The sequence below is a fragment of the Tyto alba genome, unplaced genomic scaffold (assembly GCF_018691265.1).
Source record: "Tyto alba isolate M040663 unplaced genomic scaffold, T.alba_DEE_v4.0 Super-Scaffold_22, whole genome shotgun sequence".
Taxonomy (NCBI): Eukaryota; Metazoa; Chordata; class Aves; order Strigiformes; family Tytonidae; genus Tyto; species Tyto alba.
Genome location: NW_024881296.1, coordinates 11,586,107 through 11,603,297, shown reverse-complemented (window position 1 = coordinate 11,603,297; position 17,191 = coordinate 11,586,107). Strand labels below are relative to the sequence as shown.

General features: G+C 34.5%; 1 protein-coding gene across 4 annotated transcripts in view; it reads left to right on the top strand.

Moving 5' to 3' along the window:
• Positions 1–17,191, top strand: part of CEP170 (centrosomal protein 170) — a 117,164-nt gene that overhangs the window by 79,431 nt on the left and 20,542 nt on the right. For 3 of the 4 annotated variants that reach the window (XM_042795600.1, XM_042795599.1, XM_042795598.1), the window contains exons 10-12: positions 2,285–2,434; positions 8,770–8,896; positions 14,260–16,089. In XM_042795600.1, coding sequence (XP_042651534.1) covers positions 2,285–2,434; positions 8,770–8,896; positions 14,260–16,089 — 2,107 coding nt within the window. The remainder of the gene's footprint in view (positions 1–2,284; positions 2,435–8,769; positions 8,897–14,259; positions 16,090–17,191) is intronic. The other variant, XM_042795601.1, reaches the window with a different exon arrangement.

Genomic DNA, 17,191 nt, shown 5'->3' with positions numbered 1-17,191 from the left:
TTTGCATAGTACTCATATTAAAGTCTTAATTATGTATTAATGGCATTGTTTTAAAAGGGTTTTTGTATAGCACAGTTCTGAAATTTAGTCTTTGGGCTAGATCACACTGTGTGAATCTCTTTTTTCTTGATGAGAAGAGGAGCTTTACAGTTGTGTAGCAATGGAACTTAGGGCAGGTACATGTACATACCAGTGTTCCTAGATGTAGAATGAATGTGTACTCTAGAAATACGCTTATATTGAAGAAGATCCTTTCCCTTTCTTTCTAATAATAGTGTCCCCAAATATTTTGCTTATCTCTTCTGACCTAGGCAATATTAAAATTTAGGTTTGCAGTAATTTCAGTAATAGAAACAAAAATTACTTTAATAGGACTTCAGTACTAGAAATGTAGGACTAAAAGAAAGGAGCCTTAGATGCTGTCATTTGTGATACAAGTAGAGAAATTTGACATGCTAAATGAATGTGCCACCAGATAATACGAAGCACTTTGCAGTCAGCAATTTACTTCTGTAGTGCTGATTACATATGAAAGTGTTGAATTCCTATTTGCCTTTAGGTGTTTATGTGATAAAATCAGAATTTCATTTAAAAGAACATGTAAAACTGTAATCAGTGGAACTATGTTAAACAAAGAAAAAAGTGGCTGCAGAATAGCGATACAATCAAAGAAAGGAGGCAGTGGACGATAAATGGTTTGTATCTTAAAAAATTGCTACAACTGTGCAAATCAAAAGTGTATCGTTAAAAATAAAACTTATATCACACTTTTTTTAAGAAAATAAATATTTCTGAAATACTCCTAAGTAATTGGTGCATAAGTGTATCTAGACATGATTTATGTATTAATTGAAAATTGGGAATAATTACCTGAATTTTAGAATTGCAGAAAGCAGGCTCTTCGCACAAGAGCAAAATACAAGTTCAACACATTTCAAGAACTTCCTCAGTTATAAATGTATAAATGCAATAGCAACATGATTCTGAAGAGCATAATCAGGAGTTGAATGACAGGGTGCCTAATTTTTTTTCCTTTTTTTCCTTCATCTGCTTCTCAGAGACTAAAAAACATTGTGATTTGTGGCCATCTAGTGGCGAATCCATTTTAAATACACTAACCTTGATGAGAATTATAAGAAACCAGTCCTCTAGCTTTGCTGTGCAAACCTGAACCAGAACAGTTTTGGGGAAAAAATAATTCTGTATATCTTTTTCTCTTTTGCTCTAGTAGGATTTTTTACAGGAGGATAACATTTGTGAAGGTCATTTCCTTCTTTCTTTTTCTTTGTCCTTCTCTTTAAGATAAAACAATTTTTGATGTTAACAGTTTCTTTTTAGCAGCCAATTTTAATGTGTGTGGGGTCTTCCCATTTCTATTCTGTATTTTTTTTTAATGTCCAAATCCTTAGAAGTAAAGTAGTGAATTTATTCCCTAGGCAAAAATTTATAAATTTTATAAATTATATGTTTCCAAGGTACAAAATATTCTCTAAAATATTTTTGAAATATACATCAATTCTGAAAGCAATTCATATTCTTTAATATCTATGAATCATGAGAAATTTGACAGGCAATATCTGGCTCTCCTGCTTAAGTCCTTATTACTAAATTGCCTCGGTAAGAACATTTTTCTAATGTTTTTCTCTGAGAAATGGTTTTAAAATGTCATGGGAAAATTATTCTATCAGAAGTGGAAAGGGATAATATGAGTGTCAGTAGGAAACAGTGTAGTAGAAGAAGTATGGCAAGTCACATCTTGAATGAGATGAATCTACATGGTTTGTGAGACCTGGTGGACTTCTAACATCTGCTAAGTCTCTGACAAATGAAAAACTGAAATTCTGTTTGTATTAGAGAAATAATTCAATAATCATATTAGTAGAAGATGCAAGCATTTGTATTTCTTGTTTTCAGTAGGTAATAGCAAAAATTGAAAAATTTGGTGGTTCCAGTTATTGTTTTTTTCCTTAATTGGGAAATGAACTGTAAAATGGTTTTTGTAATGATTTTGCCTTTACCTCTTGTTTCTTTCATCAAGTCATTTTTTCATATCTGACCATTCCTCAAATTTTCACAGTGTTGACATAGACTTATGCCCTTTTTTGAATTGCTGTAGGTATTTCTTCCATTTAATCTGTAGATTTCACCAAGATGACAGATAAGCATAATACAACAAACCCTGTTTAAACTCACTATCCAGCATGCCAACATCCATCCATTAACATTGAACATTGTATCAGGATGGTATTGGGTTAATATATATAATGGTTTGTTTCATTTTCAGGTATTTGGAGTGGATGACAGCCAGGATTATAATAGGCCTGTTATCAACGAGAACCAGAAAGATTTAGTAAAAGATTGGGCTATAAATTCTGCTACAGTAGTGCTGGAAGAAAAAAGACCACTGAGTACAACTGGATTTCTTGACACAGAGGTAGAATTTAATTTTTGATGGTCTTCTTTTTTCTTCCAATAAGAGAGAGCACTAATAACTGACCAGTAAGCATTAAACAGCAAACAAAGCCTTACCTCGAAAATATTAGCTCAGATCTATAAGTATTTTATTTTTCTTAGGCCTTTATTGCATTATCAGAACTTCTCTGTAGGAGAAGGGATATTACATTATGAAAGTGTTTTAAACTTTGCTACCTTGCTGTGTGCACTGACACCAGTGTACTGGAAATGTAGCAGGAGCTTCCTTGCAACCTTGTATCTGCAACATACACACAGTACACACTTCTTGTAAGTTATGCAGCTGAACTGAGGAAAAGCTGATGATGTTTTATAGCCCAAAGCAAGTAACTATATTAAAAATCAGAAATAAGGTGTATGCATTTAATGTGTGATACAACATCAGCTAGGGAAAAAAATGGTGGATAATACATTTCAGATTTTTTCCAAAGCCAGAGAGGTCTTCGGGTTTTTGCATTTACAGTTTGAGTTCTTAAGTGAGATGCCACTCATGAGAAGTCGCTTACATTAGTTGCCTCAGAATCAGTATAATTTAATCACTTGGTGAAAGATTAGGCAAAGCAAAATGCCTGTTCATTATATATCACTCAGAATATAGACACAAACGAGATGGTAATCGTATTTCATACTGAAATATTGGGAGACATTCTGATATCATTGTGATAGATAAACTATAACTTGCAATGTGTTGGGAACAGAACGGACTCATGGTGGAGCAGAATTAATCTGGTAACAGTAACAAAGCACACCACACTTTAATTGCCATGGCAAACCGTTTCTGAAGTATGGTCATGTAAATTAGCAAACTTTGTAAATAAGCAAATTTTCTGGAATATAGCAAGAGTTTAAAGTATGACTTTGTGTGCCTGCCATGCAAATCCATTGTTTTTAGTATCTAGGAATCTGTTTCTCTTAGACATAAGCTTTATCATAGTTGTATTTTAGCTACTGCACATTCTTGATACATTAAGTATGTTACTGTATCTGGATTAGTATTTTTCTATAGTTTCTCTAAGTTTACTTGTTTGAGTAAATTAATGTCATACAGCGTGGGCATATTGTGTGGAAGAATTTGACAAACTTTCCTTTCCACCTTGTTTCTTTGCATAAATCTATAACCACAATCTCTCTCTCTCTCTCTTCCGTGCCTTTTGCAGCATTCAGCTCATTTGTGCCATACCAATTTTCAAGATTATTAAAAGTATTGATATTTTTCCATTTCTGTAATTTCATAAGCAGCAGCAGAATATGTGGTTTATTTTATGAACATAATTGAGCTTTCCAGGTGTCATATTTTGCAAACAACAGGGTTTGATTTTAGAAGATTGAGACTTCAGCAATCATAGGGCAGGTTTAAGAATCATTCTGGCTATGGCATACTAAAAATCACTTCGATTTAGATTGACATTACAAGAATGGTGCCCTTTTGTTGCTGTGTTATGGATGCTTTGCTGAATAAAAAGGTCTTTATATTGGGAAGGGAATGAGTTATTTGGCATAGTCTTAATTTACAAGATCATTATGTGGCATGATAGGAGAAAAAATGAAAATTGATTGCTAGGTAAAGGAGCAAAACTAACATAAGCAATGTGGGTATAGCAAGAATTAGTGTAAAAGAGTTGAGGTCAGATGAAGATGGAAAAAAGATTACCAGAGAAAGTTAAAAATAGAAGTCAGTTGGTATGCATACAGAAGTGAAAAAGAAGATAATTCAGAAAAACTGAGGTGTGTTTTGTAGTATCATAATGGGAAAACAATCCTGAGGATAACTATTGAGAGAAAATTGTAATATTTAAAGTCGTATTAGAAAAACTTACACTCATTTTGCTTTATCATTAGGAAAGGGAGAGGACAACATGTTTGATTTGTGAAGTATGTGGGAATCATGTTCTCGTATACAAACTTTTTGCTTGTGCTTTTTGGAAGACTGACTGCATTACTGAGCTGCAGATCCTAAGTTAATAGACCTTATTGAAGATCTTGACTAAATAGTCAGGTAACCTCAGGGTAGCTCAATGTTTCAGGCTTGCATCCACTCACATTGTGGGGTGACCTTGTTCCAGCTACCCATCACAGTTGTACCTATAGATGATTTAGCAGAATTATGTGAATTCAGAACATGATTTACATAGAAAAAGCCGATAATAAAAATTTAAGATATTTCCATTCAGGAAGATGGAAAAGATGGCTTGGGAAATTATGAAGAGTTTATAAAAACAATTTGGGGGTTGAAAGTTTATTCTGAACTAAAATATCTTAACTTTACAGGACTTGTGAAGTATCATGAATAACATATTTGGAAAAGACCTAAAAAAATGCTTTCCTTATAAAGAAATTCTCAGATTTTCCTTTGATGGGACAAGCTTTGGTACCTTGGAGTAGTGTATGTCATGAGACTAAATAAAATGCAGAGTGAATGTATGACAGTTGGATTGAGCCTGCATACACGGGTTCTTGCCTTTTCAATGATTACAGATAGGCAATAAAAATACTAAATCCATCTATTTAAAATATTTAAATGTTTTTGTTTTCTACATTATGAGCTGCCACTTCCCAACCAAGGTAAGTGTGATTTAAGAACAAAAATTAAATAAGACAGAGAACAAAGACAATATTGCTGTTGTTGTTGTTATTTATTCTTACTGTGTGAGCTTGATTAATAAAAATACTGCAGATATTTGGGCTATGATTTATCTATCCAGCTTTCATTAAATTTTCAGAGGCTAGTTGTCCACACTAACCACAGTTCTTAAATTATGGATTATCAACATTGTCTTTGATGTGCTGCTTAAGGACATACCTGGTTTTTGTTTGGACTGGGGAGAGGGGTTAAAATTTTTTTAAGACTGCAGCACAGTTAGGAACATGGTTCTACGTCTACAGTGTCATCAGTGCCATTGACTTCAGTTTTCCTTTTCCTGTTTTAAATGCCCATTTCATGTCTTTTCCACGGAAGATAAAATAAATAATACTGCTGACATTCTGTCTACTGAGTCTATTTCATGTACATATTTGCTAGATTGCTTCTTAGAAGTGAAGAAGTGCCTTGTGTATTTAGAGACTGTATTTCCTTTTGTTTCTCCTCTCTAATTACATGAATTTCCTGTTCTTCTGTAGAGCAAACCATGCAGTCTGAAGTTTGATACTTACATTCTATTTGAACTTAGATGCTATACTGAAACGTAGGATTATTGTGTCACCAATGTCTTAAGGCTGTGAAGAGGCAAAAATGACTTTTGGATACCCTGGAAAATACATAGTTAGTAGAAAAAGGCAGTGTTGTTGCCATGGTAGAAAGTGTTGGTGAAACTTTCTCTGAAATACTGGCACTAGAATTGCTACCATTGTTGATTAAGAAGGGTGAATACAAAACTAAAGAAGGTACAAAGAGGTTTATTGAGATTATTAAGGGACTGGAGATTTACGTTACAAGAACAGACTGGTATAATTAATTTAGTCTAGCAAAGTAGTAGCTGAGATGGGTACGGTTTTTGGGTTTTGCTGTATACATGGAGTAAATGCAACAGAAGGAAAAAGAACTATTTGAGATAGATGTCAGTGTAATTCCAGGAGCAAATGTGAAGACATTGGAGGTAAATAAAGTGAGTATGGAAATTTGAAAAAAAATCATCACCCCTGGAAGAATATAGTTCTGAAGCAGGTAGAGTGGGGAGGGACTGAAAGAAGTGCTTTCAAGACAGCATTTCAGTTTGTGAAAGGATGGTGTAATGTGATTCTTACAACATGAGATGACTGCAGTATGTGTCTGAAATTACTTTTTGTTGTTGTTGTTGTTGTTTGGTTTTTTTATTCAGCTTGTTGAAATTTATTTTTTAAAAAATACTATTCTGCTCTGAAATGCCAAGTATTAGAGATGCATCCAGTTCTCGTGTGCATGTTTGGGGTTTTTTTCAGATATAGAGCCTGAAACAGTAAATCTTACAAGTCCACAGAAAACTGTTGGTACATTTTCAGAAGATCTGTTACTCCAATTTAGTTTGTAAGCATAAGAAAAAGGAGATTTAACATGAAGTTAAAAGTCTGGTATCTCTTACGTAAACCCAGCTTTTCTGAAAAAGTAGGAAATTCCTTCTGGTATTCAGGAGAAGGTTTGGAGGATTGCTTACTTGAGAACCTGTAAGGTGCAAATTGATATGGATTTTAGGAAGACAATTAGAATAACTGAATGTGACATTTTTAAAGTGTTTTTTAAAAGCCTTTCACCTTTTGGATATGCTTAAACTATTATCAAAAGAAACTGCTTTTTACAGCTTTGTTGTTTGTGCTTCTATATACAGAGCTGGCAAACCACACATTTACATCCACTGCTATGTAGAAAATTGTTTTTTGGCAGTGTAATTACTTTCAGAGAACAGTAATTTATGATGTTGCTTTACTACAGTTAATATGCAAGGTCTTAATATATTTCTCTGTTGTGAAGTGTAATTCAGATTTCCAATACATATCACATCTGTATCTCTGGAATTGGTTAGGTGGTACACAAGGAACTAGTTGGAGTTTTCTGTAGCAAAGATAAGTGGGATGTCTATCATGTTTGGTTTTGGTTGTAATTAATTGTGTTATTAAAGATGGAAGTTCACTAGTATAGACAGGAAATAGAGTAAAGAAAGTTTAGAGATATGAAAGAAAAATGAGACTTCAGCAGTAGTTGTCAGTACATAAATACTGCGTGTCTTTGCATGGAGTTTTTGTAATATTATTTCTGCCACCGTTTTCCTTGCATTGTGTTCAGAAATGCCCATAAATAACAGAAACATTGAATTACCTTCCTTTGCTGTTACTAGACTTGAATTTTATAACATTTTGATTCTAAAAAATTAATTCATTATGTGAAAAGTATACATTATTATATAATAGTTCAAACAAATGTTTTGGTGCATCTCTGACTATATTCATAATATTCTGAAAGAGGTTCATGATGTTCAACTTGTTTGCATTAATTAGGGACATTCAATTAGGAGAAATTCAAGATCATAAATTCATGTCTTCTCAAATGTGTAAGTAACTTTTAATTTGAAAGAAGTCATCATACACTAGATTACATTGTTCACCATTTCATTTCTGCTAAATAAATGTTATAAAATTTATAGAGTTGGTTCCTGGTCAAAGAGTAGAATCACAGAGTGGCCAAGGCATTAGACAGAAATCAGTGTTTTGAATAGAAATGCCAAGGTTTGAACAGGCAGCAGGGCTTCCTCTAACCTTTGAAATAGCTCATACAAGTTTCCTTATTAAGCAAGTTCCTGGTATCTCAATGTCCTTCCCTTCTCTTGTTGAAGAGGTCAGTTGACCTTGAATTGTGATTTCTTGTTTCACTTGCCTATGGTTATATAACTCCTTTGGAACTATAGTCAATGACTTCTGTTATTTGCAGTGTTTTGTCTTTTAAGTCCAATAATTGGATGATATAAACTTCTACAAAGCCTTTGGTATCATACAGCCCATGTGTGTGTGGCACATGTGCACATATATATGCATCAACAGTTGCTTGCCATCTTTTTTTGGAGATGTGAGCAAGAGAGACTATAATATATTGGATAAAACAGTAATACTGTATTATATTTAGAAATTAGTTCATAAGAAGATGGTTTAATTTTTAACTTTTTTTACATTTTAAAAATTTTCAAGTTTTCAAAAGAAAGTAAATTAAATTCCTTTTTGGCCAGCTGCAAAAAATGGTCAGAATCTGATCATATTAACCTCACTGACCTAGTAGGATGGTTTAAAACTAATCTGTGCTTCTTTTTTTGTTTAGGCCAAACAAATAATCTGGCCTTCCTTTCCATCATAAATTAACTTATTGTTTCAGTCCGTAAGGTAATCTGTCTGTAATTAAGTAAATACAATATTTCATCTGGACAAAAGGGTCTTCTAAACTGGTAAAATGTCACTTTCTTGCCTTCCTGAAGTATGTTTTTAGTTTTTGAACACACACACAGACACCTCATGGTTTTTTCCTGCTTTTCTGAGCTGAGGACTGAAATAACCTGGTTTTAAAATTTGCACATGTTCTATTTTTTATAGGTTCTGATGTTTAAAATTTCACTGCACTAGGGAATGCTGTTTATTCTGTACTGATTCTGCAACTGTATAGATCTTGTTTGTTTGTTTGCCTTTCTAGGGCTGGTAACTCCAGAATTTATTGAGGTAAACTCCTTTTTTAACTTCCTTCAGGAAAGTAATGTCTGACATATCTATTCAAGAAAAAACTGGAAAGAGAACATGCCTTTTATCTAACAGCTGTAATTTTTTTTTTCTGCTGTTTTTCTTCCTTAGGAAGGTTCTACTGCCCCTGGAAGTAAACGCTGGGTATCACAGTGGGCCAGTTTGGCTGCTAATCACACACGTCATGACCAAGATGACATCAGATTGGAGTCATCTGTGCCTGCTCCATTAGAAAATGGTATTAAAAGCTGTTCTTCTTGTTAGAATTTCCTCTGAAGAAACCTATGAAAGGGTGGAAAGAATTATTATGTACTTGAGTAAGCAGCTTGCTTACTCTTAGTAGCTCATGTTAACCTGAAATACTTTTGTGTCATTGAGAAGAAACAACATAAAAATGAGCTCAACAGTAGTGTCATTTGACATGGCAGAAGAGTGACAGTATTAAACTGAATGTTAATAAAACAAAAAATTTAATATTTAATAATAAAGAAACTTTCACTTGAATGCACTTTGGGTTGGTCTGCATAGTATGTTTCTCTCCTTACATCTTTCTCAATACTGGCCCAAACTGGATTTTAATGGATTGATCATTACAGTCCAACCCGAGACTTCATTATTCAGGCATGATTCAGCTGAAGTATAGCATACTTCCTTATCTTGGAAACATAGAAAGCCTTCTGTGTTTCTTGAAAACCATAGAAACTTCTTCCTCAGCAATGAACAACTTTATCTCCCTTTCTTGTGAGTGCCAGATGTTCAGGCTATTTCTTTTAAGATCTACACTCTTGACTATAAAGGAGTTGCTTACCTTACTTTACTTTTCCTCTGCTGTTTTCTTCCTCTCACTTCACCGTAGAGATGATGATTTAACACGGAATTATAGTGTAAATTTTGTGCTGATACTTTTGTATTGGTGTGGAGTTAATGCAGCTCTTCATTACAGAATTGACTGGTAACTACAAAGGGATGTCATGTTGATGAGTGCTTCATATTCTGAAAGTGATGTGCTGTTTAGTGGTCAAGAAGTAACTAATTATCAGTCTGCTACTTGAGATATGTTTTTTCCTGCAATTCCAGCATTTCCTCTTATTCCAGCTGACTTTGAAATTTTCAGCATCAAAACAAAGTTTAAAAGATTAGGGCTAAAAATGTGTTTTAGAAGTAGAAATGCTTTTCTGTGTACACCACCACTTGTGAAGTTATAGTACCAACTGCAGAACATGTTCAATAGCTTCGTGTTAGACATTGGTGAGTAGAACAAATTATTTTTTTCCATAGTTTTGGGCACCTTTTTAGTTTGTTGGTTTTTTTTTTTTTCCTTGTCATCCTCCACCCCTGCAAAGTCACATTCACAAGTGTAATGTGTGTTCTCTACCTTTTTTGTTATAGCTGCTGGATTTCTTCGGAGTTTCAAGAATCCGTGTGTGTTAAAATTTCAGAGCAATCTACATCTTTGACCTATAAGTTAGTCTCTCAGAAGACTGCATTTTCAACTGATAAAACCAAGTCTTTACCACTTTCAGAGTGGAGCCATGTGATTTTTCTCCCTGCTTAAACTGCAAACCTGGTCCCAGCACTCTGCCCAGCAGTCAAGCCTTCTGCAGAAAAAATTGCCTGTTGCTAAGTTCTTTGGGTTTTTGCTATTTTTTCCCCCACCACCTTCTTCGGTCCTCAGACCAGTGTAAAGGTGTAGTGACAGAGATTTCTCTGAAGTGTTTATCTATTCCACATAACATATATTTTTAAAAAAGGAAAAAAAAAATTGTCCATATTTTTCTGCCAAAATTTTAGGTTTCTTGGTAAATTTATATAACTTACACTCCCTTTGTTCCTGGCCCAGGTTAGATGAACTAAACCATTGTCTGAACTTCTCAATCTTGAATCCCATAGATAATATTTTTTTTTTCTTTCAAATTCTCTGTATTTCTCCTACAACACCTTAACTTAGTTGTAACTAATATATGCATTTCCTGAGTGGATTTGAGATAGATTTATTTTACTGCCCTTAGATTTTGGATAGCACAAATTAATTCAGGAACTTCCTATGTTCTTTATAGAGATCTTACCTGTGCAATTTATTCTCTACTGGAAAAAAGCCAGTTAGCTTTCAATTCTGTATGCTATTCTGGCACAATGAAAGGAGAAGAAAGAGCATGCCTTTTCATTCTGAACTAGAATAAATAATTTGACTACTTTAAAAAAAGGTGAAACTGAAATATTATTGGGAATTTCTTCCAAAATGAAGCTGCTGTTATGCATTGATTAGTAACTGATTTTCTATTCAGGCTTATATTCAATAGATGAAAGTATATGTAAGCATGTTTAATTAACTTGTTCATGAAATACAGTTATTTTTCTGATAATTTACTTTTTGAAATAAATTCACATGGTTTTGAAATCATAGAAGGTGAGGCCATTTATTAAAGCAAGCAATAAAATACATTCCAACTTCATAATCTCATTTTACGTTTTGGGGAAGTTTACAAAGAAATTTTGCTTTTGCTGTTGCATAATGCAAACTTCTATATCAATGCATGGAATAATTTTTACCGGTAACTGCTGCTTCTGTAGTAACTTTTCCACCCCTCATAGCAGTTGAACTTTGCATAGGATACTGAAAGTCAAAGGAGATAGAAAGAGGAAAAATTACATTATCTGATAACACCTTGTACATAGAATAAGAGAAATCAAGAGCAAATTTTGCACTACTTGGAAGGATCGGGCATACATACAGAGCAGTTGGAGTTATAGCTCTTGAGACTGATCCTTTGAGTCATCTTTTGTTTCTTCTATTGTTTTAAATTGTCGCTTTCAGATGGGACACGAACTAGGCAGCTCTTTGGAAAGATGAATGCTTCTTTTACTATTATAAGAACTTTATGGTGTAAGTGAAGTAACTGTGGTGTAGTGCATACTCATACTGCAAGAATTGTAAAATACTTAAGGAGAAATTCAGAAGGCATTCAAGCACCAAAGATGTAATGAAAATACAATTTGATATGTATGTCCAGAGACAAATTCACAAAACCTGTCTTGTTGGCTTAGATACCTATATTTTCTTTAGAAATCTTAGTAGTTAAACTTCACATAACATACATAGCCAAAGACACTGCTGAATAACTCCACACCTTTCTTCTAATAAAGACATTTTTAAATTCAAGAAGCAAGTTACATCCCTAAATATATGTAAAAGGTCTGATCTGGTAGATATGTCCAAACGAAGTCAATCTTCACAGATAGCAATCATATTGATTTTCGTTGAACCTCCAACTTTTTTATAATTTCCAAGAAAAATAGTCCAGGAAATAGAAGCTTTGCTTAGATTTCAGAGATACCTCCTGCTTCTCAAATGAGTGTCCTAACATGGATTATATGAAAAAAAAAAGATGTGAATCATTTTTCATTCTTCATCAAAGGTGTAGCACTATACAAAGAGAAAATAAAAGATTGAGGAGCTCAGATAGAAAGTAGCAGATATGTACAATTGTATACCTACAGTATGATTGTTGATATTCAACGAAGTGCTTAGAGAATTCTGTACTCCAGTTTATATTCCTGGAACAACCAACATTGGTGGCAGACCTTGATAGACAGATCCCAACAGGGTATGCAGATCAGTTGTTTATAGATCTCTCCTGGAGAAAAGTGAATTGAGAGGTGTGTATTAGCAAGTATATCAAATTATATTGCAGCAACTGGCAAGTGAATTTGCAAAAAGAATTCTTTTCTAACCAAACATTCAAAGTCAGAGCACTTCATAGAGCAATTCATAGTATCTCTGAGTAATAAAGGCTTGTTTCTGACAGCACAACTGCTATGTTTGTTAAATGTGCAAGAAGGACACAGTCATCACTGTAGAAAAATAAAGTTTGGTTTCTAAATTGGAAATATTCATCATCAATTATTCCTTGCAACAGTTCATGGAATGGCCATATTTTTCTGCCTAAAGAGCATTCTGTATCCACTAAGAATTCAATTAAAGTGCTTTAGCAATAGTATTGCATTCTTTTGATGCTTTTTATACATTTTCTGGATTTTTCTATATGACAGTGTCTTGTTTGGGTTAAAAGCATTCTTTTTGCTCTCAATCATAGTAAGTTCTTTCTTTGTAAGTAGGGCTTTTCAATACAGCTGAAAGAACATCTCCCGTCCCTGCAGCCTCTTCCTTGAGGGAAGGTGTTGCAGGGAGAGGCTGTAGCCCCTCAGTGAGACAAGATCTTGACCTGTGGAACAGGCAAGTGGGGAGGATGGAGGGGGATCTTACTCTATTCGGTAGCTTTGAAATTTGGTGCTGAATGTGTTTAGGAATGTAAGATTTTCTTTACACTCCCTGTTGTAATGGTGTGCTGATAAAACAGTGATTTGTTGTGTACCTATTTTAAAATACTGTGAAAGTATAAAAACTATGTTCATATATACACATCTAGCTAAAAGAGTTTGATTTCATGGAGACCCTTTCTTGTGTAGTGCAAATTCTTCTATTTATGAAAACTTTCCTTTTTATATGAGAGTGATCCTAACCCATATTATAGAACGTATATACTGAAATTACAGTGAAGCAGGGAAAAATACCATAGTCCCTCTGCAAGAATGACAGAAATGTTCATGAAGTGTTCCCTTTCCCAGTATAGTGTGTCAGCAAGGTAGTAATTAGCCCAGGATGCCACACAAACAGGTGGTTGTACAATCACAAAGTTATGCATGTTTGGGAAGAAATTCTGTCTGTTTGTAGCAGAACAGGAGGAAAGGATGCTGTTCTGCCTTTGCACTCTTACGCTGTTTCTGAAATGACTTCTTCCCTTTACCTGCAATATGCTGGTTTTAGGAAGTACAGTTTTAGAAGATGGCTTTTTCTGTCCTGGTCACGTCTCCGTGATAAACCAGAAATGGTTCTTTGCAGTAATTCCATTTCAACCTTTTAGACATTGCTTTCATAGACACATGCTCTGTATCAGCACTTTGGATTGTGTAGAATGAACTGTTCGTTTGCATGACACTTAACATTCTACCTATAGTAATACAGAACATTTTTTTTCATATATGTAATCTCTTTAATCAGGAGATACCCTTTCTGAATTATGTTAGCACATGATTTCGTTCAAGTTTTATTACAAAATATATTGCAACAGTGAAATAAAATAACATAGCTAGTTGTGTACATCTTAGTACAATTTGGATGTAGTTAATTTAATTCACAGAGTTTCCACTCTGTGATAACTGGAGTGTTTCCACTCTTCCCTGTAAAGAGGAAATGATGCCTAATGAGAATAGGACAAGCAGTAATGGACTAAATTGGAGAAAGTTCAGCTCATGTTAAAGAATAAGAAAATTATTTTAAGTTATCTACCCAAATGGCTTATATGGATAGTCAAATGTCCATCAACTGGGATTTTTAAGAACTGGTTAAAAGTTTTTAATCACACATTTGTCTAAGTATAATTGATCCCGCCATAGAACAGAGGGATGGACTAATGACTTTCTTTCAGTACTGTTTTATGTTACGGTTTTTTACTAGTCTTACTTAGTCTTAATAATTTAATGTTCCTATTTACCTTGCTATTGAATTACTTCTCAGATTTTTTTTTTCTTTTTAATTTTTAGACACAGACATCAGTGAGTCTGGTATTTCCGTTAGAAGCACTGGTTCAGCTGCTTCTATGACCAACCAAGGTGAGCAAAAGAGGAGGACACTTCCACAGCTTCCCAAAGAGGAGAAAGCGAATGAAAGCTCAAAAGCAAAAACTGCATCTCATCAGAGATCAGAAATAGGTGAAAAGCAAGACACTGAACTTCAGGAGAAAGAAACTCCAGCTCATGCCTCAGATGCTGACAGCAGAAGTATAGCTAAGTCAAGCAGAACAATGAATGGTCTTTCGCCCAAAGCTACTGGAGACAAAGTTTTTTGTTTCCCCAGCTCTTCCAGTAAAGAGAGAGTTGAAAATGTCAGAGAAACATCTGTGGTGAAACGAGCTTTAGCAAAAATTCAACAACAAGAAAGAAAGGAACAAGGACACTGGACACCCACAAAATTATCCTCTACAAAACCTGCTGCAAACCAGATTGAGAAAGGTAGGGAGGAGGTTGCTGTGTCACCCAAAACTTTGGATAATCAAGACAAAGTTCCTGGACATGTTAAAGAAAAAGCAGACATGAAATTGGTGCAGAGTGAGGGAAAAAGAAGAAGAAATGAGGAAACTATTAAAGGACAAAGTCCTAAAGCATCTGGAGGAGAAAAAAAGGAATCTTCAAAACCATTAGTGAGGCAAGGTAGCTTTACTATAGATAAGCCTAGCACAAATATACCTATAGAACTTATTCCTCACATAAATAAGCAGAGTGGATCTGCTGCCCCTTTAGCATCTGCAAACAGAATACGTGATAGAAGTGATTCAATGGACACTGATTCCAGTCTAGATACAACACTCATTTTAAAAGACACAGAAGCTTTAATGGCTTTTCTTGAAGCTAAATTGCGTGAAGAAAATAAAATTGATGAAGGTCCTGAGACTCCTAGCTATAACAGAGATAATTCCATATCACCAGAGTCAGATGTGGATACAGCCAGCACAATCAGTCTCGTTACTGGTGACACTGAAAGAAAATCCACGCAGAAGCGTAAGAGCTTTACCACCTTATGTAAAGATAGATGTTCTTCTGGTTCCCCTTCAAAGGATGTTTTAAAATCTTCTGCAACGAGTGCAAGAGAAAAGATGGAAAAGAAAACTAAAAGTCGATCCTCAGATGGTGGGTCTAGAGCTGATGCTCGCAAAGCTGTGCAATCCAGTGGAAGAATGAGACAACCATCAGTAGATTTGACAGATGATGACCAAACATCTAGCGTACCTCATTCTGCTATTTCCGATATCTTATCATCTGACCAGGAAACCTACTCTGGCAAATCACATGGAAGAGTTCCTTTTGCCTCAGCAGATGAACTTTTACATTCCAAGATGGAAGGAAAGTCAGCTAAATCAAAAACCTCTCCTGTTTCACTTGGGCAATCTAGTAAATCTACCACTCTTCCAAGACCTCGTCCTACAAGGACTTCTCTCTTGCGCAGAGCAAGGCTTGGTGAAGCCTCAGATAGCGAGCTTGCTGATGCCGATAAGGTGTCAGTGGCTTCTGAAGTGTCCACTACAAGTTCTACTTCAAAACCTCCATCAGGGAGGAGAAGTATTTCCAGAATAGACTTACTTGCTCAACCTCGCAGAACTCGACTTGGCTCTTTATCAGCACGTAGTGATTCTGAAGCAACGATAACTAGAAGCACTGCTTCATCTCGTACCCCAGAAGCTATTATCAGAAGTGGTGCAAGGTTAACATCAGCAGGAGACAGTAGTAAAGTTTCTGCTAGAACTCGAGCCAATAGCATTTCTCGACTTTCAGATTCAAAATCCAAATCTTTGACTTCAGCTCATAATTCTCCCTCAGGTATGTGAGATTATTTGTTTTATACAATACTAGATGGTTTTCATAGGTGGATGTTTGTTTTTTTTTTAATCTTCTTTCTTTAAGGAACAGTCCTTATGAAACATTTGCTGAGTTTTAGTTGATGCAGTCTTTCTCTTCAGAGTAAGAGGCTTCCTTGGCAGGGCTTTTGGATATTTCTCACTTATAAAGACAAGAAATTGTAATCCTTTATCTCTTTGGATGTGTTTTTTTTAACTTGAAACCAATAGCAAAGAGGCATTCAGATGTGGCATCACTGATTTGCATTAGTATGAAAACAGAGCAAAGGACTTATTGCTCGAGTCATAGTAGCAGAAGTTCAGAAGGTCAGCAGCACTGTTTACTATATAGAAGACGTGATATTTATTTGTAAGGTAGGCCTGTAAATATGTTGAACAGCAAGTGTTGCCTGAGGTATACTCTGATCATCTGTAGCATAATTATAATTTAAGATTAGCTTCCAGAACTACAAAAGTGAGATTTGTTTGATTAGAATAACAAGTAACACAATTAAACACAAACAGTATCTAACAAAATACTGTAAATCTTCTCATGAGCTACCCCAACATAGTAAACTAGCTATTTAAAAAAAAAAACATTGTTAGAAAAATCTACAGTAGGCATAGATTCTGTCATAGAAAGCTTTACAGTTTATATATAAAAATCAGGGAGAAATCTATATCGATGTAAAGGCAAAAATCTGAAAGCAATTAATAAAGTAGTCAGATACTTTCAAAACAAAATCATGGCTTAATAAGTCAATCAAGTATTGTTACTATGCAAGTAAAGAATATTATTACTACTGTTTAAGATTTGGAATTCCGGATTTTGTCTGTATCAGTAAGCTTACTGTATAAATTTTTACTGGACTACTTAGCGTATACTTTAGGAAAATCTGAATTGCTTTAAAAGTGGTGTAATCTTCTAGTATATATAGGACTCTGTGTGTATATATATCTCCTTTTATATATAGGCCACTACTCAGTACATCCCCATTTTCGTTTTAGCATATATATAAATGATGCAAATAACTATCCAACACTTCAAGTTATTAATAATATTATTATTTTATCCTTAGATAAAC